Here is a 24,002-nt window from a genome sequence, read left to right as displayed (position 1 = left end):
AGTCAATATAATCTCTGACTTGTACCTAACACTGTCTTATTAGAGATTCAGTAGACGGGCATAGTTATATTCTGTCTGCAAACTAGGGGATGTCTGATTAAAGTTGCAAAGGAAAGAAGGCACAGCAGAGATGCTGCCGTATCAAATTCTCTATCATAGACCAATTTATTGTGTATGTCTATTTATGGTCTTTTTTGCTGATAAACATTTCAAGCTCAGACATTGAACAAAGGTTGAAATTCCCCTTAAACAGACTGTCTTGTAAGTAAGATCTCCTTTAAATTAATGGGATTGCTTTGATTTTTACCTGTGAGACTACAAAGTAAATCAGACCCGTTATCGACTACAAGAAAACCCTCAAGTGGTAAAAGCAACCTATAATACCTGTGAAGTATATGAAAGGGTATAGTTCAAAGCCTCCTATTTTATTAGGCAATCAAAATGAAAATGCTTTTTGTAATGATTTTGCTGTTTACTAGGAAGAAAGTGCTTTCATGTTTTCTTTGTGATGAGCCAGCCTCAAAAATTTTTTAATTTAGAATTGGCTTAACTAAGCATTTGGAAGTGAGGTTCCCTGGTCAAATGTGAAATTCCCTAATGGCATGGAGACAAGTAGCACTTAAACCAGTTTAAATGCAGTTTAAACCTGAAGCAGACAGATGAGGTAGGACAGATGTAACACTTAGGACATTCTAAATACACTTTAAATCCTGAGTGTATAGATGTCCAGGCCACTTTAGACCATTTTAAACTTCCTGAAACATTTCAAAAGCTGGTCACTCCTACAAGCATCCCACAATGCACTGCTCCTCACCCTGCCAAACCCATGCAGGGCAATGGGGCTGCTCTGGGATGCAACCGACATTCTACTGCCCAAAGATCTATTGCCTATAGACACCACAGGGATGGGGAAACAGAAAGCCTGTGTGTTAGTTTCACTTCCCTGAGTGAAATTTTCTGGCTTATTTGGGGTATTGCGGGGAAGGGGATAGCCAGGTTCGGGGGGGAGGGTCTTCATGGCCCCCTGCTTGTGGTTGGTGGATGGTTGTGTCTTCAGCAGTAAACACCTGTGACTTGCTGGGTGCTGCAGGGACTGGTGTGTGTATGTGTGGGGGGTGTTGGAGACTGAGCCATTTCATGTTGGGCATTTTATAAAACAAAATGGGCACCAGGGTCAGGCCTGGGCTCTGGGAGGTGGGAGAAGCTGTCCTGCCTCCCTGCGCCCCAGTTGGCCAATTGGGGCATGGGGCTGGGAACCTGGTGCTCAGGGGAAGGGATAGTTCCCCTGCCCCATGCTGCTTGGACTGACTAGCAGCAATTTACTAATCTAGATTAGTCTACTGTGCAGTAAAGTGTTTTGTGTAAATGTGCCCAGTATGAAGTAAATTAACGCATTTACGCTTAAGATCAGATCATCACGCATTCAAGGATGCCTGGAGTTTCTCCAGGATTCCCTAGAGGGCAATAAAGGCCTGGATTGGGCCAGTAAATTGAAGCAGATGGGTTGCTAGGTGCTGGGGGGAGGGATTTTGCTGTTTATGGTTCCCAGGGGGCTGGATGCTATGGGGCCCCAGTAATCAGTTCCCATCTTTACTAGCCCTGGACCTGGCCCATCTTTTCAATTTCACTTCCCTGCTCTGGTTCATTCTAGCAGCAATACAATCCCTGAACTGCGAGGGTTCTACTGAGCAGTATGCGTGTGGACACTTCTGTCCAGAGAAAATTGTGAACCAGTTCCCAATCAGTGACATACCTGGAACCGTTTAAGTGTATGTCTATGTACCCATTTACAAGCCTGTTAAAGTGGGTCAAAACTGCTTGGAATGGTTCAAAGTTGCCCTTAGAAAATCAGGTACACTTTTGTACCAGTTCACTTTGAACCAGGTCCATATTATATGAGGATATTGAGCGTTCCATGACATAAGTCTGGTCTGTCCTCCAGGCATCATACTCTGGTGTGGCCACTTACAAAGCTTTCTCTCCTCCTTTTGTTGGCATTTTAATTAATGTGCTCCCTTGAACTAATTGTTTAATAAAAGTCATCTTTCTAACAGCTGTCTGTCTCTTCACTCCCTACTCAACCGTGGACCCTCATAATGCCCTCTCCCAGCTCCTGCAAAGCCCAAAATATAGTTCTGTGTATACATACTCCTCCTGGGCAAGTCCGGTAAGAACACTGTAGAGTTCAGTCAAATGCAGGCTACTGAATTTTATTTAATACATATTTAGGACAGGAGAGAAAGCAAATTCACAGCCACAAGTCATCCACCCCCTAACAAAAAAGTGTCATTATCAGTACAGAAAGAAACATAATGAGCATTGACGTGAACTGCTACATTTGCATAAACATAACTTAGTTAATAAAATTTCAAAGCCATTCTGTGAGTACTAGTGCATTAGAACAAGTTTATATTGTAGGCTGGGTCCCTAGAAAGTACTTCACTTTCACACTTCAGAAGTCTTACTGCCACTGATACTGTACAGAGCCATGGAAGATAATCTTCTCCACAGAAAAAAGGTCAGAATGTAAAACTTTTCCTTTCCATTTTCTAAGAGAAATTCATAATTTTAACTTGTGAAATATGATAGGAAGTGTTGTTTATTTGTCTGGTTTCTATGGGCATTATTACTTTCCTGCATCTTCAGGGTTGATTTGTTTGTGATTTTTATGTTCATAAAATATAAAGCTTATCATTTTTGAAGTCTTTCAACTGAGGACATTGTACTCCATTTGAAAAATGGCAAATCTCAAATGGCTTAAATAAATTTGCATTGATATACTAGCCACACAAGCAAGATGCAAGAATGGGGCATTTAGTCTACTTTGCTACTTTGCTACTTCAGCATAGTTTTGAACATACTAGTGGTGCTTAGATACCATGATGATATGGATAATATAAATGCCTACAACTGTACATTAATAGGATAGTTACTCTTTCCCTAAGAATCTGATTAATTATCCAGTGCAGACTATATAAATGTAAGAAAGTGAGTCTCAAATTGTAATGAAAAACTGTGTACAGTATTTGAAAAAGGTGAGATTTTTTTTTTTTTACTGTATTGGCATAGGAACATGATTTCTGTGGTAAAGTCTGATTCTGTAAAAATATTTTTGCTGTAAAATGAAGATGTACATCTAACTTCCTTAGACGTTTCTCAAAAATATTTCAGTACTACTCTGAAAAAAGTAAAAGAGTTGAATTTTTAATAAATCTTTAGAATAGTATTACATTTTGTAATTTTATTTCTAATAAAAAAAACCCACAGATCTCTACCGGGAAAAGAAAGTTAATAAGAGAATTATCAGGAACCTCTGTTCATGTTTGTGTTTTAAAAGGCATACTATTTATTTTAATGACTGTGATCCTTTTTTTAATCACTACAATGTTTCATTCCTTCAGATGAGATTATTCATTGTTTTGGGAATTTCAGCAACAATGGCCTGTACAGCTGTTTTATTTTCTGTGTTTTACAAAGACAAAAATCTGATCATTGGTAAGTAACAATTAAAAAATACTTTTTTAAACCTTAATGTTATAATATTTGTGAAACTGAAAAGTTTCTGGCAGTACCTGGCAGGTTTGGATATAAAAGGGACTTTAACCTAAAACAGAATATTTAAGATTTGTAATATATGTCCATGTAATTTTTTCTTTAAAAAATAAATAAAATGTGTATAACTTCATACAAAATCATTTTGCTACTGTGCTCTGTCTGAGAGTCCTATGTATCCTGTGACTATGAGGAGTTCAATTACTCTGATACATAGCTTTTTCATGCCCAGCTATGCACATATGTCTAGATGCTGACCCCGCTGGCTGGAGCCCAAAGGTGCTTCGGTGCATGGGCTACCTGCTGACTAGCCCTGCACTGAAGCACCCTCATACCTCAGCCAGCCCATCCACAGTGCAATGAGCCCCGTTAGAGTAGCCCCAGGTTGGCAAGATGACCCCTGGACCCCTCTGCCAGCTGTAGCTGCTTTGACCCAGCTCAATATACTGAAGTCCAGGCGCATGTGTAAATGGTGCTCCTGGGAATTTCCTATAAATTCTGGGGCAATAAACACTGGAGATTATTTTGCTGCACTTGAATAGCATGCTTATATACACCCTGAATGAATATTTTACCTTACTGGTATCATAACTTGTGGTGATATATTTTATTAGAACAACTAGATATTTGCAAAAAAAATTCTTACCTTACTGGGTGCATTCACAAGTCTCACACAGTGTTTCTAGATATAATTCTTTTACTTCATTCTTAGAAGCACAACTGTGAAATTTAGGTTGCTCAAGACTTCAGTGCTACTTAATTAAAAGACAGTATAATCTAACTCAGCCTGATTTGTTGACCCCTGGATGGAGAAAAATTGTAACCTAAATTTAACTGAGATCTAAATTATAGTATGGTTAGACAGTATAAAATACTGAGGGTTTTCTTTCTTTTTATTCTGTTATTTTACTACTGTAGGTGAGAATTAGTATTTGAAATTATCTTAAAAACTGTTGTACTTCAAAGTGATAAAGTAGATCTAAACTGGAAAAAATAGGAAAAGTCTTTGTTTTTGCTAGACCACATCTGCCCAATTCAGAGATTGAATATGTTCCTTATGTATTCTGGCAGGTGCTGTATTGTAAATTGAAAAGGAGATTGTGAGTCAGGGAATGGCTAAGAAAACTTCAGACTAGTGCAATTACATGACCAAAAATAAATGGGCACATCCAATATGGTACCTCTGTTCATGCCCGTGTTTTACAAGGTATAGAAGCCTAAGAGTGAGGTTGTAGTTGTGACAGTCCATCATTTAGATTTTTCTAAATATATATTTTTTGGTTTCATGATTGTAAAAAAATGTATTTAAGCTCCCAATATAGTTTAACAGATTTTCATTGGTGAAAAGCAGCTACTTCCCGCAAAAGTTTGCATGGAAAAAAAAAAAAAACCTGTCTTCTTACAGAGGAAAAAAGGAAGACTGCAGGTCAAAATTCAGCTACATCTGGGATGTGTCTACACATCAATTTAAGCAGGTTTAAATTTAATGCTAATTAAGCTAATGCTCATTAAGTGTTTTTTGGCAGGTGTCTACATGTGGTACTTTTAGTCCCAGGTCAGTGCAGCCCTGCTATTAGGGCTATGCAAAGCTTCAGTCACCAATTTGATTCAGCTGAGATTCAGCCCAATTCAGCACCCGAATCTCCAAATCCGAATCGAATCCGGAGACTTGTTAAAAGGTCCAAATCAAATCTGAAGCCTCCGAACTGATTCCAATAAGACTCAAAGAGATTTGAAGATTTGGATTCACCAGGCAGAGGCGGTCACAGCAAGGCAGCTGCAGGTTCTCCTGCAGCTCCTCCAACTGTGCCTGTCTTTCCCTGAGTGGGGGGGGCTGCAGGAAAATCCCCCATGGCTACCCTGTGCAGCTCCATACCCTACCCAGCCCCAGCTTAGTCCCAGCACTTAAAAATAAAGCCCCATACTCACCGGCTGCAGGAGGGGCTGTGGGGGTTCTAGGGCTTCCTGACAGAGCCCACCCACACAGCCCCCACTCCCTAATCACCCCCCCCACCTAGCCCCAGTAGTCAAGGAATAAAAAACCCAAAAACCCAAAAAACTCACAGGCAGTAGCAGTGGCTGTGGGAGCTCTGGGTTCATGATCTTCCCTTCCCCACCCAGCCCCACCCCCAATGGCTGTCTCACCCAGCCCCAGCATCCCGGCAATTTAAAAAAAAAAAAATTCCTGCAAACTGCCTCTGGATATCAGCCCTTCCCAAGACTGCCATGAGGTAGCACACCTCCTCCCAGGTCCAGTTGGGGCCCCTGGCACTCAGGATGGGTATGGGCACATGGGCAGGGCAGGGGGGGTCAATGAGGAGGATGTGCTGAACGCACTCCCTGTGCTGGCTGTCTGGGCCCTCATGCAGCTGTCCCCACAATGACAGCCCTGGAGGGCTGCCAGCAGCACTCAAGACAGGGGAACAACCAAGGATGGGGAGCCACACAGCAGCGGCACTGCACAGTGCCTACAAAGAGACAGAGCTGGGGGTGAGCAAGAACAGGGAGCAGGTGCTGGCCCTGCTGCCATAGAGAGCAGAGCAAGCAGACCTGGGGTGAAGGCTCAGGGCTGGGCAAGGGATGCAACAGCCCTTTGCAACACTCATCTGTGGCCAAGGAGCAGTTCCATCTAGGGCCAGGATGGGGAGATCACCATCAGACTGAAAACATAGGGACTCTACTAAATGAAGGTGGAAACTGAGCCAACAGGATTTTAAACCTAAGGGTAAGCTTTAGGGAGTCATCTAGTCCAAGCCCCCTACTCAAGGCAGAATCATCTCTGTTTAAAACATCCTAGACAAGTATTTATCTAACCTGGTTTTAAACTTCCAAGGAAGGAGATTCCATGACATCCATAGGTAACCTGTTCCAATGCATAATTACCTTAATAATGAGAAAGTTCTTCCTAATATCCAACCTAAATTTCCTTTTCTGAAATTTAAGTCTGCTAGTCCTTGTCCTGTCCCCTGCAGCCATCAGGAACATTTCAGCATGTCAGTAGGTTAATCTAAACCAATATATAATATATGGAAGGAAAAATGGCATAAAGCCATTAGCCACATAGTTCATAATGATATAATTATAAAGATTAGTGCCATCAAAGAACTCACAGGGAATATTAATATATCAGTTCTGGATCATTGGCGACTAAAGTACTGTGTAGGAATCCCAAGTGTCAAGACACCATTAATGTGGACAGGAATACAGGAATACTAATTATGGGAAAGGCCACTTCAGCATGTCTGGTGTCCTCATGGTATAATGAATAGTTACTGACGGATCCAGAAGATAAGACTACTTATATGAAAAGATTGGAGAGGGTCTAAAAACAGAAATAACTTTGTGTAAATGAGAAAATATCTGGAGAGTAGCTGAAAAATGACTTATGTGTCTTAGCATTAAAAGCAATTATTACTAAATAGTACATTAATGGCCCCACAGGCCTTTCAAAGTAAGTTAAATATATATTAAAAGGGAGAAAAAAATAGAGATGATGATGTTGAGCTTTGAATAATTTTCCCTAATTTCCCTAAGAAAATAGTATTTGTGGAGAAAAGTAATTTTTTCAAGCTAATGTTAGTCTCCTTACCAAGCCCATAGTAGATCTGTTATGTTGAATAATATAGTTATTACTAGAAGCCAGATACTAAGGCAGCTTCCCTCAACATTAGCCAAATGAAAAAAAGAAATCTTTTCAACACAAACAGTTAGATTGCCTTATAACATATTCAAATACATGTTATAAAGGAAAACAAGTATCTTTTTTGGTGGATTCTTTCAATGATTATTTCCTCTTTTTTGACTGTTTTATTTTCTAACATGAAGGAGAAACTGAAGATACTTGCATTACTGGAGCTATCCGGGAGGGATCCAACATGGTTGATTATGCTATGCACCGTACACTGAAAAGGTAAATATACATATATTTTTTATATATATGAAGGTCATTTCAAGCGAGTGACTTCAATGACACTAAGATGTGGCCTTAAGCATGTCCTAATCTGAGCCAGCCTGTTGTATAATATCCTGGAAATGCATTAATGCATAGTTCTATCATTTGACAACTAACAGGACACTTTAAATGTCTGTACAGTTAATGGGTAAAAAAAGAGAGTATACATTAACAACACTGAGTTTCTGAGTAATTTGAATCTAAACTAAGGTGGCTGGCTGCATAATGTTTTGACTCAATATTTTCTGAGTTTTCACACCTACCTAGATGTGTATTATGCTAATGTGCAACACTGAATTTTCATTATATTTTCCCAGTAATACAGTCAGCTAAAAAAGAAAAGTTGAAGGCAGGGCAGTGTACCATCTTGGAGACTAATTCCTGTTATCTTTTTCCATAACAAAGAAGACAATTATTGAAAGCCAGGTGATAAATTTGAAACTGATTAAATGAGTATTTATTAGATCCAGTGTAAACTGTTGGATCTGATGTAAGCTGTTTATTGGATCCAGTGTAAGCTGTTAACAGTTAGCTCTTTCTAAGGTAGGATATTATTGGTGAAGAGTTTAATAGAATAAAGAATGCATTATAAAATATATTATACATTTTCCATTGTGGGAAATGCTTCATTCTGCAAGCTAGTGAACACTCTGATCCTGATACAAAAAAGAGCTTAATTAATTGCTAACTTTATTCACATTAGTAACAGAAGAACATATCTATGTTTTGCAAGATCAGAGCTGGAATGCTCATTACCTGCAGGCTGAACCCATAAACATATGGTTAGCATCTATATTTGCATTAACTATTATAATATAGCAGGGTGGACCAACTTCAAGGCACAAACTGTTTACTAGATAAAATCAATAAGACACGTTCCTGTATCATGCAACATTACACCATTTAATGCGTTGTAAGCCAAATCAGTGTGCAAATGAGTTTTGTAAAAGTCAATGAGAGAACATCTGTCTATGTAATTTTTCTCTTTATGGGTGTTTTGCACTTTTCTTTTAAACATCAATCCCTAGCCATGGGCAGTCCTACATATAAATGGTCTATTCTGATATTCTCCTAAACATCTTGTAGCATGTCCTAAAATACTTCTGTGTTTCCATTTAAAAATGCAGGCAATACAAGTTAAACAATTTTTCTTTTTAAATATTAGAAAAAAGTTGCTACTTAAGCTATGGGTTTACTTACTGGAAGTCCTGAGAACTAAGGGAGAAATTGGTTTAACTCAGTGTCTGAACTTCTCAAAGTTCTGGAGTTCACAGAACTGTGAAAGCTCAAATCACGTCGCTTTGGCTTCCAAGTAATTGAAAGAAGCCACAATACAATACAAATCAACTCCATGTTGCCCTTGAAAATGAAAAAGAACTCAAGGGATGAAAAAGCAGTTTCTTATTGAGTCTGAGATTGAGAAACTCTTAACCATCTTGGGTACAGTAGTAAAAGGTTATGTTTGCCAAATTCATGAACTAGGTTTCTGAACTGCAAACATGCCGAGTGCACAAAACTGGATTTAATTTCTGACCTCAGTTTGGACTTGAATTGTGATCATAATGTACAGATGCATTTCCTCAGTCAAGTTGTTTAATATCACAACTGGATTCTGGAATTATTTTAGTCCCTCACCATTTACTTAACTGCCATGAATATTGAATGGCAATACATTAAAGTTATTGGTTTCAGTTATAGTTAAACTTCTTTTTTAAATATAATGAGTTTCTAGAAAACATATAATATCTTCAAAATAGCATTTCTGAATAATAACCTGTTTCAATTCCTACTGCTTACCGTGCTGTTCAAAATTATCTCATTATTGTCCTGAGTTTTCCCTGTTTGTTGTCTCTTACTGTGAACTCCAGGTTGTCAGTAAATCTAACATTATCATTATTATAATCTATTATTTGCATTTAATCGGTGCCTAGATACTCCAATCAGGACTGTGTTAGGAATGGTTCATACATAAGCCTTGTAGAGCCTACTGTCTAAGGCTGCTTGTATATGTGACAGGGTGTAGCAGGGCATTGTTGGTGCCTGCCACTTTAAGGGCTCAGCCAAGCAGCCAGCAGGTGCTTGATTGCAGTGACCATTTTAGATCTCTGGCCACCTATATAAACAGAGCAGTTTGCTGCTGGCAGCGCAGGCAATAACATTGCCTGGCTGCAAGGCTACATGCAACATCCTGGAGGTAAAGGCTGGAGCTTGAGGGGATGGTTTGGAGGCTCCTGGGCATGACCTAAAACTGCACCCTTCTAGGAATGGGGGGCCTGATGGGGCTCCCAGTGGTGCAGGAGCCTCCAGGAAATTCCAGGCCAGTTACCACCCTGGTGAAAGGTGGGTTAATAACCTCAGCTCCCACAGCCAGGTGGATTACCCCATAGGAGGGTCAAGAAGGCAGACCAAAGTTAGAGAGGGGGCTAGAGGCTCATAGACCTGACTTAAAAACCCTTGACTGGTCAATGCTGGGGCCAGGACCAGAAGTGTCGAAAGGGCCAGGGACCCACCACAAGGGATGCTCAGAGCTGAGTGCCTGGGGTTTCTGATTAACCTTGGAGGTGAGGCCAGGGCCTGTATGTCCAAAGGTCTGAGGAGGAGAACAGTTCAGGGAGATAGGCAGACCTGAATGAAGGCGGAGTAGTCTGCTCGAGTGGAGGGATCCAGCTGGGGTCTGGACTGGAGGACCACTGGATCAGGGCTGCCCTTCTTGGTCAGTTCATGTAGGGGAGCAGCTGTTGCTTCAAATCCAGAGACAAACCTCCCATGGTATCCAGCCAGACCAAGGAAGGCTCTGAGTTGCTTCTTGGTTTGTGGGGGCAGCCTGTCTCTAATGGCCTCGATCTCACCCAACAGGGAGCAATCTGACCTCCACCCACACAATGTCCCAAATATACCACTTCAGATAGTGCCAACTGGTACTTTTTGTCTTTCACAGCAAAACCGGCTTGCTTGATCTTACCTAACATGGTGGTCACATGCATCAGGTGCGATTCAAAGTCCTGCCTGAAGATGGAGTCCTGATGTCATCAATGTAAACCATGGCAAACTGGTCATATCCTTGTACCAGGTTACAATCAATAACCACTGAGTAATCAGTCTTTGAAAAGATGAGGAGAGTTGTGCATACCAAAAAGTAAAACCATAAACTCATATAGTCCCACAGTTGTGATAAAGGCAGACTTGGCTATGGCATCCAGATCCAGTGCCATTTGCCAGAATCCTTTGGACAGATCAAGAGTAGAGATGACCTTGGCTGGGCCCAGGCAATCAAGCAAAGAGTCTGCCCTGAGCATAGGGTAAGCGTCAGGGGTGGTAATAGCTTTCAGTTTCCTGTAGTCCACACAGAACCAGATAAACCTATCCTGCTTCTGGACAAGTACCACTGGGCTGACCCAGGGACTCACTGAAGGCTGGATTACACCTAACTCCCTCCTCTCTGTGATCTCCTGCTTTATTTTCTACATTACCTTCGCATTAACTGTGTATGGTCTGGATTGCATAGGGTGATAGCTGCCTGTGTCTATAGACTGTACTGTCAGGTTCGTTTTACCTGGTTTGTTGGAGAACACTGTTTCAAAGTCTTTGAGTCCTGTGAGTAACTTGTCCTTGTCCTGGGAGGGCAGATGATCTGACAGGAGAAGTTCCTGTATTCCTGCCTCTCCATCCCAGTCACCATACATGACTGGCTCCTCTGGGTCCTCGGGTGATCCTTCGACTGAGGAAATCCAAAATACCACGTCACTTCTATTGAAGTATGGTTTAAGCATGTTCACATGTACTATCTTAGGCTTTTTGTCTGACCCGTTCCTCGTCACTACATAAGTCACATCATCCAGCCTGTCAAGGATGACATGGGGACCTTCCCAAGATGCTTGCAACTTGTCTGTCTTTAGTGGAAGTAAAACCATGACCTTATTACACCATACAAAGGTTCGTAAGTGAGCCTTGTCATCATACCAGACACTTTGTTTCTCCTGGGCCTGGGCCAGAGAGTCTCGTGCCACCTTCATCATGTCAGTTAGCTTCTGACAAAAGCTGAGCATGTATTTTACCATGTAAGTCTTAGTGGAAGAGATTGTTTCTTCCCACTCTTCTCTCACCAATTCAAAAGGACCCCTAACTCTCCTTCCAAACTTCAGTTTGAATGGTGAGAACCCAGTGGACTCCTGGAGTACCTCTTGGTAGGCAAAGAGCAAACCTAGAAGTTTCTCATCCCAGTCATTGGGGTTAGAGTCCACCGAGGCTTTTAGCATACCTTTCAAGATCCTATTGAACCTTTCTACAAGCCCATTTCTCTGGGGGATGGTACGCAGTGGTCTTGAGGTGTTTCACCCCACAGCACTCCCACAGGCACTTCATCACCTCAGCCAGGAAGTTCCCACCCCTGTTAGTCAGAATCTCAGAGAGGAAACCCATCTGAAAGATCTGGGTCAGGGCTTCAGCAACTACAGGTGTCTCAGTAGAGGCTAAGGCAATTGCCTCTGGGTACTGAGTTGAAAAATCCACTAGAGTCAGGATGTATTTCTTCCCTCTTTGAGTCTTATGCCTCAGTGGGCCTACAATGTCTATACCTGCTCTTTGGAAGGGTTGATCAGTGATAGGGAGGGGCTGTAGGGGAGCCTTTCTTTTGTCATTCCAGGTACCAGTAAAGTAAATCATTAGCCATGGAAAGCAATTGTTGTCTGAACTTAAGAGGTACTATGAGCTAGTGACAGGGCTTCCAGATCCTGGCATGGTTCTTTGGTACCCACAACCAATAGAGGAGTTCCTTATCCCAGACCACCTGTTCCCTCTTATCTGGGGTGAACTCTGTCTCTTGCTCCTGAGCCAGCTGCCATAGTTCTTCCAAGCTGGGGTCCTCTAGAACCTCTTGCTTGAATTCCTCTTTCCTGGCTAAGCAATCAGTGGGTAGTTCTGGTGCTCCTGTAAGGAGTGCACCTTCACCCTTGGGGATGTCCTCCAACTTCTCCCTGAAAGTCTTGGTTTCCTTTGCCATTCCCTTGGACTGTCACTTAACTCAACCTCAAGGTTGCCAATTTCCTCAGTGGCTGGTGGATGGTTGCAGTCATCAACCATCTGCCTCTGCCTCTGCAGCCAGTTGGGTGATTGGGCCCTAGAAGGTTTCCACTCCTCCCACCTTAGCCTTTTTGCTCTGTTGACAAGTCACCACATTAACGTGGTAGGGCTCTATGAAGTGGCCCCCCTTTCTTTGCGAGTATTCAAGCTCCATAACATCTCACCCCACCAAGATGGGGACAGGAGCCTTTTCCAGCATTCCTAGTACTATGCACATCCCGTGGCCTCTCCTCTTAATGGAGAGATGGGTTACTGGTACCTCAAATGACTGGAGCCCCACCCCTTGTATGGTAAAGGGTGGGGCTCCCCAGGACTATATCCATAGGTGAAACTAGGTTGGCATTGATTAATGACACACTGGCCCCTGTGTCCAGTTCCCCAACAAGGGTTCTCCCTCTTACCATTATCTCAGTCTGGTGTTTGGCTGTCACCTCCTCTGGGTTTATAATCCTGTAGCAACAGGTACACCCATCAGAGTGGCTCAGGTCTCTTTCCTCATTGTTTACAGCTGTAGCATGGCTGATTGGCTGGGCTTTGTTGCTTAGCTTTAGGCAGTTGGACCTGATGTGGCCCAGCTCCCCGCAGTTATAGCAAGCCCACTGAGTCGAACTGAGTGGTTTGTCTGACTCTGCAGTTGCCTTGCACTCAACAGGAGGTGGCCCTCTTTCCCCTTTTGGGCTTGGCCCTCCCTTCCCCAGTTTGTGGAATCCTTTCTGTTCCTTCCCAAAGTAGGAAACCTTTTTGTTCAGCCTCTGTCTATTTAGCAGCAGCTGGTCCACAATTTTTGTAGCTTCCCAGATTGTTTTAGGGCCCCTATCCTTGACAAGTGTTTTAATTTCCCTCAGGCATTTGCAGTAGAATTGGTTCAGCACCATAAGCATGTCCAGCTGCTCCACAGTGGAAGCTTTGGCTCCCTTCTTCCATTTCCCATATCAGGGCCCCAAATTCATGCATGATCTTTCCTGGCTAGGGGTTAGCACTAAAGAATTTTTTCTGAGAAATAATCTGGACCTAGCTTAAACCTTACATACACCGCCTGTTTAAAGGCATCATAGTACTCTGCTGATTCCTAGGGCAGGCTGTTCAGGACAATGGACATGTTGCCCTCAATCAGAAAAGCCATATGTTTCATGAACTCTTCCTTTTGCAACTTCCATTGGTGCGCTTGTTTTTTTTTAAATTGCTTAGGAACACTTCTGGATCATCCCCATTTTTTGTAGTGAGAGAAGACTGGGTTTTTCAGTCTGGGGGGTATTGCTGATGCTGGCTGAGCACTCACAGCTCTAGCATTTGACTGCATTTGGAGTACTGCCAGATTGTGTTCACATTTGAGCCTTGCCTCTTCGGCTTCCACCTCGTGCTGGCACTGGGCCTCTCTAGGCTTATGATCACACTGTTTCTTCTCGTGCTGGCGCTGCACTGCCCTCTCCACCAGCTCCATCTTATGCAGCCCTAGCTCAAGCTGGTGCGCCTCGTGCCTGCACTGGGCTTTTGGAGCTTCCAGCTCCAGCCTCTGTCTCTGGAGGTCCAACCCATTGGGTGGAGAATGGGGTCATTCCTTGGGCATTTCTCACTCAGGGAAGCTCACTCCCATTGGCTCATCAGAAAGAGCAGTTCCATCATCTCCACTCTCACCTGGAACTCGGGTGGGCACTTCCCTGGTTCACTCATAGTCCAGCAAGACTTCAATCAGGTCCTATTTCTTTTACCCTTTTTTCCTTTGGATGTTTATCCCCTTCAGCTTTTCCACCAAATGATCCATGGTCAGGAAGCCATACTTGTCAGCCATCCTAGCTGTCTACACTGTCCAGTAGACCTGATGCCAAATTAAAGATTATTTGCTCAAGGGTTTTCAGTGACTTTATTCCCTTCCCCAAATTATGTCTCCAATACAGCAAGCTGTCAGATCCCACAGCTCCTGCCACCTACCTAACTGTGCCCAAACACTGTCCAGGCTCCAACTGCCTCCTTTGGGGCACCTCATGTCTGGTCGACCCCCTTCTTGGAGCACATCCACTAGCCTGGGGGTAACACTGCCACCACCCAGGGTCTGGACTGATATAGACCACAGGCCCCCTGGGAAACATGGGCCTAGTAGTTCTAGATGGTACTTGACCTACTGCAAGAACTTGGGGTACTTCCCTGTCTGAAGCACAAATAGCAGTCTCCCTTAGCTGAACCAAGGGGACCCCAAGGCATAATCTAGCCCGTCTCCCAATAAGTCTCCCATGCAAGATACAAAGGATAACTTTATTGGTTACAAGGAGTAGGTTTGAAACAGGGTAGAGTAATATCAGAGAAAACCCTTAGGGCAAAGGGGCACTGTAGCCTTTGATCTCATATCTGAGTTACTGCAAGCTATATAGCTAGTTAAGTCTCCTGAGCTAGCTAAGTTCTTCATGAGTATCATCCAGAGGCAGGTGGAGATTCCCTCTGGAGGCAGGCAGCTCATTGATCATGAGTTTCAGGAGAGAGAATGAGTTTCAGATGGTCCAGTTTCTCTCTGAGTTTTCATCATGGCTACTGCCCCTCCTCCTGGGCAGTCCTTAACTTCTATTGCCCTTATAATTTCTTTTACCTGGTCCAATGGAGGCCAGCAACTGTACATCTTACCCTTCTGTAAATAAAACACAGCTTTAAAGAAAGAAGTATGGTATTGCAGGTTGACATTTCTTTGCTGTGTGGTACACATGATATGACAAGCATGCACAACAGCCAGAGTATATCATTTCTTCTTCAGCAAGATGTCCATTCACCTCCTAAATTTGTTTTTGTGCCCATAGCCTGAAGATAATGTTTTCTAGGGTTATAGTAATTGAAATTGCAACATGTGCATGTATATACATTTATGAACATACATATATGTAATATTTTCATATCACATATATATGTATAAACCTTGACAAGAATTCAGCATTAATCTTTGTGGTCTTGTCTTATATTTTAGTAATTTGCTTTTGATATGCACTTATCAAAATTAGCAACACATATCACTTATTAATCCTAAGAATAACAGGCAGTCCTGCTGAGCCTCTACCTATCCTGTTGGCAATTCCTAGACAAATCAGAGCCTGTTAAAATTGTATGCAATCTAAATGATTTGCATTAGAATTGGATCATGACCTATGACAAATTCTATATTTAAAAGTTTCACAAGTCTGCTTTAGTCACTGATTTCTTTCGTTTCTCTCCTATCTGGTTGATTATGCCTAGGCACTATAGTAATTTGTGCTATTATAGATTTGCACACAATTTAAAACTGGAGCTCATGGGGAAAAAGCATTTCTTTTCTGTAAGAAATTCTAGTATTTCTAAATCTGCTTTCATCCTGAATCAGAATGAAAAGCCAAAATGGGAAGTATATTCATGGAACAAAAAAGTCTTAAAAGCTAATTTAGAACTTGCAAAAGGTATTGTCTCATTGTTTTCATTGAGAAAAAAATAATTGCTTCAACATTCCTGACATAAATGTTGTACCTGGATAAAGTAGACACTGATCTCCCTATCCGGTAAATTCTGGAAACCAATGATGGTGGATGCCAGAAAGGGTAAAGAAGAAAGGATTGATCACTCTAGATATATCGTGTTCACTGCTTGCCTCTAAAGCAAGAGTCAGAGACAGAATACCAGGCTAGATTCACCATTAAAATTAAGATGCACCCAGTAAGGCACTTCTTATGCTCATATATAGTGCCTTACACAAAATATATGCCCTCATTATTTCTCATGGGCTGTGCTCTTCAGCTGGAGTATATCTGCCCATTATGGCCACATCCAGACATGCAGGCATGTGTGGTTTGTGGTGCCACAAACTTCTTTGTGGCACCACAAACTGCATGCATGTATATTAAAATTTTTCCTGCACTGCAAATTTGCAGTGTGGAGGCAAAAATTGCTACCAGGATTTCCCAGTAGCAAAAAAATATCCTGGGAGAAAAAGTGGCACAGAGCATTTGAAAATAACATGCACTGGAACAATTCGAGACTTGATCCATCAGTGAGATACTCTGACTGTTGACCAGAGAATCTCTACAGCTACATTTGTGCCCCTGCTGACCCAGCACTCTAGGACCCAGGAGGAGTTGGGCAAGGGCAGTTTGTTCAAAGCAGGGCAATGCATCTTGCAAAAAAAACAGGACAACAAAGGGGTGTGTGCTGAGGCGTAAAGTGGTGGCACAAATTTGTGCTGCTACTCTTTGTGCCACTGCAAGCACATGTCCCTGCACATCTGGATACAGCAGATATACCACATTCAAATAATTTCCATGAGGCCCTGTGGTGGCCTCAAGGCCCTGTGGTGGCCTCAGCCACAAGGAGAGACTGGTGCATCATGAATGGTGCATTCTGATCTACAGAAAAGATGAAGGCCTAAAGAACTCTGAGAAATAATGATAATTCAGGCAGAAGTAATGATTAAAGGTGTCATGACTTTAAATTAGGTGTTTAATTGTGGATGGAAAATTCCACTGAAAATATTTACTTGTATAAAATTTCAATTTCAATTTCTTCCAGCTAAGAAATATTTCCTTGAAAAATTTCCTTTGAATTTTTACCAGCTTTGCTGAATAATATATTTTTGTCATTGTAGGATATGTATAAAATGAGTTAGCTTAACTCAACTCATAGAAAGGTAGTTAGCCATGAAAAGGTTGCTTAGAGAGTACATACATTTGTTTGAAAGTACATTTTGGTGCTATTTGTTCAGAAAATAGTTCTTTCATAAAGGCAACTATTGAATAACCATTTCATGATCCAGATTATTAAATATTCACTACATGATTAAGAAAAGGAGACAGGCCTGACGCTGTGATTTTGATCTCTTTGCCATTGATAGACACCTTCTCAAGAAATTAAGTTTCAGAGGTAAAGACCAATGGATTTTATTATAATGATCAAGGAAGAATAACAAGTAATTTCAATTTAATCTGTGTAAGTAATTATGTAAATAAAGTTCAAATTTTATTAATTTTTAAAGCAAAATTGCAATATTGGGTACAGTGGATAAAGCATCCTAATTTTTTATGAAAAAATATCAAACTAGGAGGGAAGCTCTGCCAGAAATAATTTTAAAATGCTTCCTGTGAGGGTTTTTTTAAAACCAGATTTTGTAACGTTCAAGTGTCTTTGGGTTTTTTTGGATAAGGTTTAGATGAGTCTGAAATGAGTCTAAATGATGACTATTTTAGGTTAATCCAATTCAAATGACAAATATATGATATATTTTCCTAAACAGATCAGAAAATAAGACTTACAGAGTTGGGGAAAATCTTAGGAAAGCAGAGCCTTTTAGCTGGCTAAAATGACAGACAACAGCTCTACACAATGCTGCCAATTCAGATGTCATTCAAGCTGCTTTCTGTTATTGGTTCCTACTTTTACCTAGGCAATGGGACCATCTGTATTTATCGGGAAGTGGAAAATCAATTTCAACACCCCAAATATGAAACTATTGTCATTAAATGTTACCAGTTACCCAGTAGTATTCAAGGCATTATTCAAAATGCCCTGACCCAAGAATTTTGCTCTGAGATATCTCCTGTGGGGCATAAAGGACCTCAGGCATAAAGAGCATGGTAGCAGGAGCCTTAGTGCTACTACTACTCTAAGAGAAGGCAGACGACAGATGGAGCAGTCTGCAGGTGCTAAAGGAGGCAATCAGGTGTCACTTGACCCAAAAGTGGGGGGGGGGGCAGATCCTGGCAGTCAAGATGTGCAGAGCTCCTGAGCAGCAGTGCTGCAGCCAAGCTCTCGACAAACATTTAAGTTGTATTAACCAAGCTGGTGGTCTGGGGATTGAGACAAAGGGAGGTCAGGTGGTTTTAACTGGCCTGGGAGCCGGGCCTACGTCCAAAAGATAAGGGCTAAGGCCAAAGAGCTGGGCCACAGAAGAATGGTCATGAGACTAAAGCGAGTCAGGGACCTCTAGCTCACAAGGGGTGAGAGGCAGAGTCAATGACTTACAGCTCAGGAGGGACAAGCCAGGCCAGGGAGCCTGGAGGTCTCAGCTGGACCAGGTAAAGACATTACACTTTTACTGGTATAAGTGTTCAGAAACTGGTCTATACCCATATCAGAACAGAAATTTGGCACACAAAATGATCTATGTCCAGAAAACAACGTAACTGTGGCATGCACAGACTGGTTTAAAAATGGTGAAACCCAGTCTAAGATATGAGTAGATCAATTCTACCTCAGGCTTTTTGAATGTCTGTACCTAGAAGAACTGTGTCATGGATCTGATTTGAAACCCACTGGAGTCAGATGTTTCCTTACCCCTTTGGCTCAAGCTTTAAATGGATAAATATTTGTGGGAGCTCATTTTTATAATATTGGAAGCAATTTACTTGCAGCATGTGAGCTTAGCACATTGAAATTGAGATAGCTAGCCAGTATATGAAGACTTTCTTAATGGAAACTGTTATCTGGAGGACTCAAGACAACCTGTCAAGCAGTTTCCTGGTTGAACATTAACCACACACTTATATTGAATGCGTTAAGTCAGGAGTGTTAAATCCACTTTACTCCCTGTGCAAGATCCAGAGCATGTGGTTTCTTGAGGGCTGGATCTAGATGTGGCAACAGAGCAAGTGGAGGCAGTAAGGTAAGGTGTGGGGGAGGGGAGGGTGACAGCAGAGGGCAGACGAGTAATGGAGAGGGTTAACACAGCACAGATGTTTCTTGCCTCTGCTACTAGTATATGTGCCCACTGGGGCTCCAACCCCTGGACTTAGATAGTAGGCCCCACGCCTGCTTATGCCAGATTTCTGGCCCCTCTAACAGTCCTTCAAGGCACACAACAATGAAATGTGACACCTTTGCCTCAAGTAGTCTTTTTTTTTTTGTTAAAATTGATGTTTAAACAAAACCTACTCTCAAAGAAGTCATTTCAGTATGAATGACGCAAAGCAGGTCCTCAAGTAATCCATTTCTAAACACTTGGAGGTGAAGGAGGTAATTAGGAACAGCCAACATCAATTTATCAAAGACAAGTCATGCCTGACCAACATCATTGCCTTCTATGATGAGATGACTGACTCTGTGGATATGGGGAGCCCACTGAATGCAATATACCTTGACTTTAGCAAGACATTTGATATGACTGTAAGGTGGATAGAAAGCTGGCTGCATCATTGTGTTCAGAGGCCAGTAGTCAATGGCTTGATGTCTATTGGCTGCCAGTTTCAATTGGAGTGCTCCAAGGGTCAGTCCTGGGGCTGTTTTTTTGTAGACAATTCTTAGATTCATAGATGTTAGGGTTGGAAGGGACCTCAATAGATCATCGAGTCCAACACCCTACATAGGCAGGAAAGAGTGGTGGGTTCAGATGACCCCAGCCAGATGCCTAACCTCCTCTTGAAGAACCCCAGGGTAGGGGAGAGCACCACCTCCCTTGGGAGCCCATTCCAGATTCCAGCCACTATAATTGTAAAGAAGTTTCTCCTAATGTCCAGTCTAAATCTGCTCTCTGCTAGCTTATGGCCATTATTTCTTGTAACCCCCAGGGGCACCTTGGTGAGTAGAGACTCACCTATTCCCTTCCGTGCCCCCATGATGAATTTATAGGCAGTCACAAGGTCGCCTCTCAACCTTCTCTTGAGGAGGCTAAAGAGGTCCAGGTGCCCAAGTCTCTCCTCATAGGGCTTGGCCTGCAAGCCCTTAACCATACAAGTGGCCCTTCTTTGGACCTTCTCCAGGTTATCCACATCCCTCTTAAAGTGTGACACCCAAAACTGGATGCAGTATTCCAACTGCAGTCTGACCAGTGCCCAATAGAGGGGTAGTATCACCTCCTTGGTTCTGTTTGTCATGCATCTGCTGATGCACGATAAAGTGCCGTTAGCTTTGCTGATGAATATATTCATCAACGACCTGGAAGATGGGATGGAGTGATCCCTTAGCAAGCTTACAAATGACACCAAGCTGGTGGGAATAATAGATATGCTGGGGGGTAGGGCTAAGATTCAGAGAAACCTCGAGAAATTGGAGGATTGCACCAAAAGAAATCTTATGAAGTTCAGTAAGGATAAATGCAAAGTCCTGCACTTAGGACAGAACAATATGATGCACTTCTACAGCCTGGGGACTGACTAGGTAAGCAGCAGCTCTGCAGAAAAAGACCTGGGGGTTATGGTGAATAGTAAGCTGAATTATGAGCAAATAGTGTGCCCTTGTTGCAAAGTAGGTTAACTGCATATGAGGTTGCATTAATAGGGGAATTGCCAGCAGATCGAGGGGAGCTATTCAACATCTGGAGTAATGTGTCCAGTTTTGGACACCCCGCCCGCCCACACACTCACACACACACTACAGAAGGGATGTGAACAAATTGGAGAGAATCCAGCAGAGGGCAGTGAAAATGATTCAGGGGCTGGGGCACATGACTTCTGAGGAGAGGCTGAAAGTACTGAGCTTATTTAGTTTAGAGAAGAGGAGACAGAGGGGAATTAATGGCAGCCCTCAACTACCTGAAGGGGGGGGTTCCAAAGAGGATAGAGCTAGACTGTTCTCAGTGGTGACAGATGACAGAACAAGAAGCAATAGTCTCAAGTTGCAGCAAGAGAAGTTTAGGTTAGATATTAGGAAAAACTTTTTTCATGAGGAAGGTAGTAAAGCACTCTAATAGGTTACCCAAAGGGGTTGTGGACTCTTCATCCTTGAAGGTTTTTAAGACCTGGCTAGACAAAGCCTTGGGTGGGATGATCTACTTAGGGATGGTCCTGCTTTGAGCAGGAGGTTGGGCTAGATGATCTCCTGAGGGCCCTTCCAACCCTAATTTTCTATTGTTCTATTATTTTATGATACTTTATGACTGTATTATATTTTGGGATTGATATGTGTTTTGCTCACAGGCCTGACCTTTTCCTACACAATACAGGTTTTGCTTCAAGGGCATCATCAATTCATAATAAATGTGTACTGATTTGGCCGATTTGGCCTGAGATACAAAAGAAAGAAAGAAACTATGAGAATTGTGTTGAATTAATGGAGGGAGAGTACTGGCTTCTTGGGCTAAGATCAAGTATGAAAATGAGGGTGAGACTTCTCCCTTGCATTCCGGGAAGGCTGACCCTGTGAATCTCCCCAAATGCAGGGATCTTAACTGCACAATTTTGTGGCAATGGGGGACTGCCTTTGTGCTTTCTCCCTAAATTTTAAAGTTGTGGGGTGGGAAAGCAGAGAGCTATCTGATCCTTCACATTTATCTTCCCTGTTGTAGCAGTAGCAAAGGGACAAATTCAAGGCAAACTTCCAGTAATTAGATTCTATGCCTGAAAACTTATATCAAATATATAAATTTTTCATATAGAGAATATTGTTATTGGGGGTTATTTTTTAATTAGGGTCATTTTCTATTTGAGTAAGTACAGTAGGTAATCTTACAGTATTCTACATTTGATTTATAAATATGTACAGCAAGTAGTCATGCACACCATATGGTATTTTAATTTGTTTAATTGTAGTTCCAAACCAGGGTTTCTAGCTTGTTCTTCTAGACAATTTTATATGTAATCATGAAAGCTGCTCACACACATGGGACACTGCAGGAATGTGCTTTCCTTTATTAGAACAGAAAATATAAGTTTAAGAAATCTAGGAAGACAACAAAAAGTTGCTGGTGTTTCATTTTTCTCTCTCCATTCAAGCCCTACTTACAAGTATCAGTATGTCCAAAGGGGACTTTTTAAAGAACATATTTTTATCTGTTACAGAAATCTCCAACGAAGGGGAACAATGACTTCTGATCTACTGCTGGCTTTTTCAAAATCTCCTGAACTGGAGAGCAGAGAGATTTCCCAAGCAGCTGAAAGGATGGAAACTTCAATACAGCTGTTGAAAGAAAAAGTATGCCAGAAGCACAAACGTTCAGTGCATCCAACTGGTAAATACAACATACAGACATTGGCAGAACTTACTGTTGGTCACTTCAGTTGTGCCTTTTACATTAAAGCTCTTTTGACTTCCTTTTTTGTATTCTACTGAAGGCTGTAGTACAACTCGTATCCACCTATTAGAGTAATAGTGCCTGCAGTTAATTTCTTTAAAACATCTTACAAAATACAGGTAACATATTTTCTCACACATGACATGCACCCTATATAATATGACCTTTGATTTGAAAGGAGAACCTGAAGAAAAAAAAAACTTTGATTGAGGTGAGTGAATGGCAACAGTTAAGGCACTGAGCCTGCTTCTAAGCCTGCTGCCAACCCTATGTGCTAGATGGGGCCTCTGCACCAGCTTGACATGCTGGATCCAGGGCTGCATACTGAATCTGACCCTGTGCTCTGGCAGCACAGCTACATGACAAGTCCAGGAACTACATACCAGGTCTGGAGCCACCCACTAGCTGCAGAGACACGTGCTTGGTCTGATCTCACCTGCCTGCTCTGGAGCCACATGCTGGGTCTTACCCTGTATGCTGGCTCTGGGGCCATGTGCCAAGTCTGGGACTGTGCTGGCTCTGGCACTGTGTTACAGATTTGACCAGATTCAAATCAGCATGCAGCTCTGGAGTCAATGCGTGGGGTTGGACCGTGCACACCAGGTCTGGGACTGTGTGCCATATCAGACTCCATGCACTGGGGCCAGTCACAGAGAAACCTAGCCTGATCAAGCACACAGCTGAGGAGAGGAGCTCCTCACAGGTCAGGAAATTTGGCAGGGTGGGGGATGGGGATTAATTGCCTTGGAAATGAACTCTGCAAAGACCCCCCAACATGCACCAAATTTCTTAACCCATACCGTTCACTTTTCCTTGCATATAATGCATACTTCAATTTTCCCCAGCTGGATTTGAGGGGGAAACTGTGGGGTTTTGTGTGAGAAAATACAGTAATAACTCATTTATTTCTTACATCACTAAGAAAGAGATAAAGATTAAAGAGATTCAGATTACATTTCTAGGGTACTCTTTAGCATACACACAGCAATGTTTGCAGATGACACAAAACTCAGAGGGGTTGCAAATGCTTTGAAGGATATGATTAAAATTAATAAATTGTTGATAAATATAGACTTGGGTTATGAACAACACGCAGAAAATTCAGAAAAAGACAAATGTTAGGTCCTACATGGGCAAGAAAAGCCAAATAAATGAATATGAACTAGAGAATATGAATAGACCGTTTTTTCAGTAGCACGGCTGAGAAGAATTTTGGTGTTGTGGCAACTCATATTCATCATGAGTTAGCAATATAAGACCATTATATGAAAGAAATGAGAGATGATAGAATAACTTTACTCAGCACTTGTTAGGCATCAGCTGGGTATTTGGTGAAACTGTAGTGGGTCCGCTGTTGTATGTGTACATTGTGATGTCAGTTTGTCACCTGTGTAATATTCTCACACAAATATCCATAAGCATCACATCTATTTTGCCGATTATTTAAAATGATAGGAACTATCTCTTATTTTTTGG

General features: G+C 42.1%; 1 protein-coding gene across 1 annotated transcript in view; it reads left to right on the top strand.

Moving 5' to 3' along the window:
- Nucleotides 1-2,020: 2,020 nt before the first annotated feature.
- TPO (thyroid peroxidase) overlaps nt 2,021-24,002 on the top strand; it is a gene marked incomplete at its 5' end in the record, with an annotated part of 109,645 nt that continues 87,663 nt past the window's right edge. The window contains 4 exons of the mRNA XM_019538148.1: nt 2,021-2,167; nt 3,402-3,495; nt 7,378-7,462; nt 22,294-22,463. Coding sequence (XP_019393693.1) covers nt 2,021-2,167; nt 3,402-3,495; nt 7,378-7,462; nt 22,294-22,463 — 496 coding nt within the window. The remainder of the gene's footprint in view (nt 2,168-3,401; nt 3,496-7,377; nt 7,463-22,293; nt 22,464-24,002) is intronic.

Source organism: Crocodylus porosus, unplaced genomic scaffold, assembly GCF_001723895.1.
Source record: "Crocodylus porosus isolate Cpor-Errol unplaced genomic scaffold, CroPor_comp1, whole genome shotgun sequence".
NCBI lineage: Eukaryota > Metazoa > Chordata > Crocodylia > Crocodylidae > Crocodylus > Crocodylus porosus.
The sequence above is the reverse complement of the archived record's forward strand: the minus strand, read 5'-3'. Positions and strand labels throughout refer to the sequence as shown.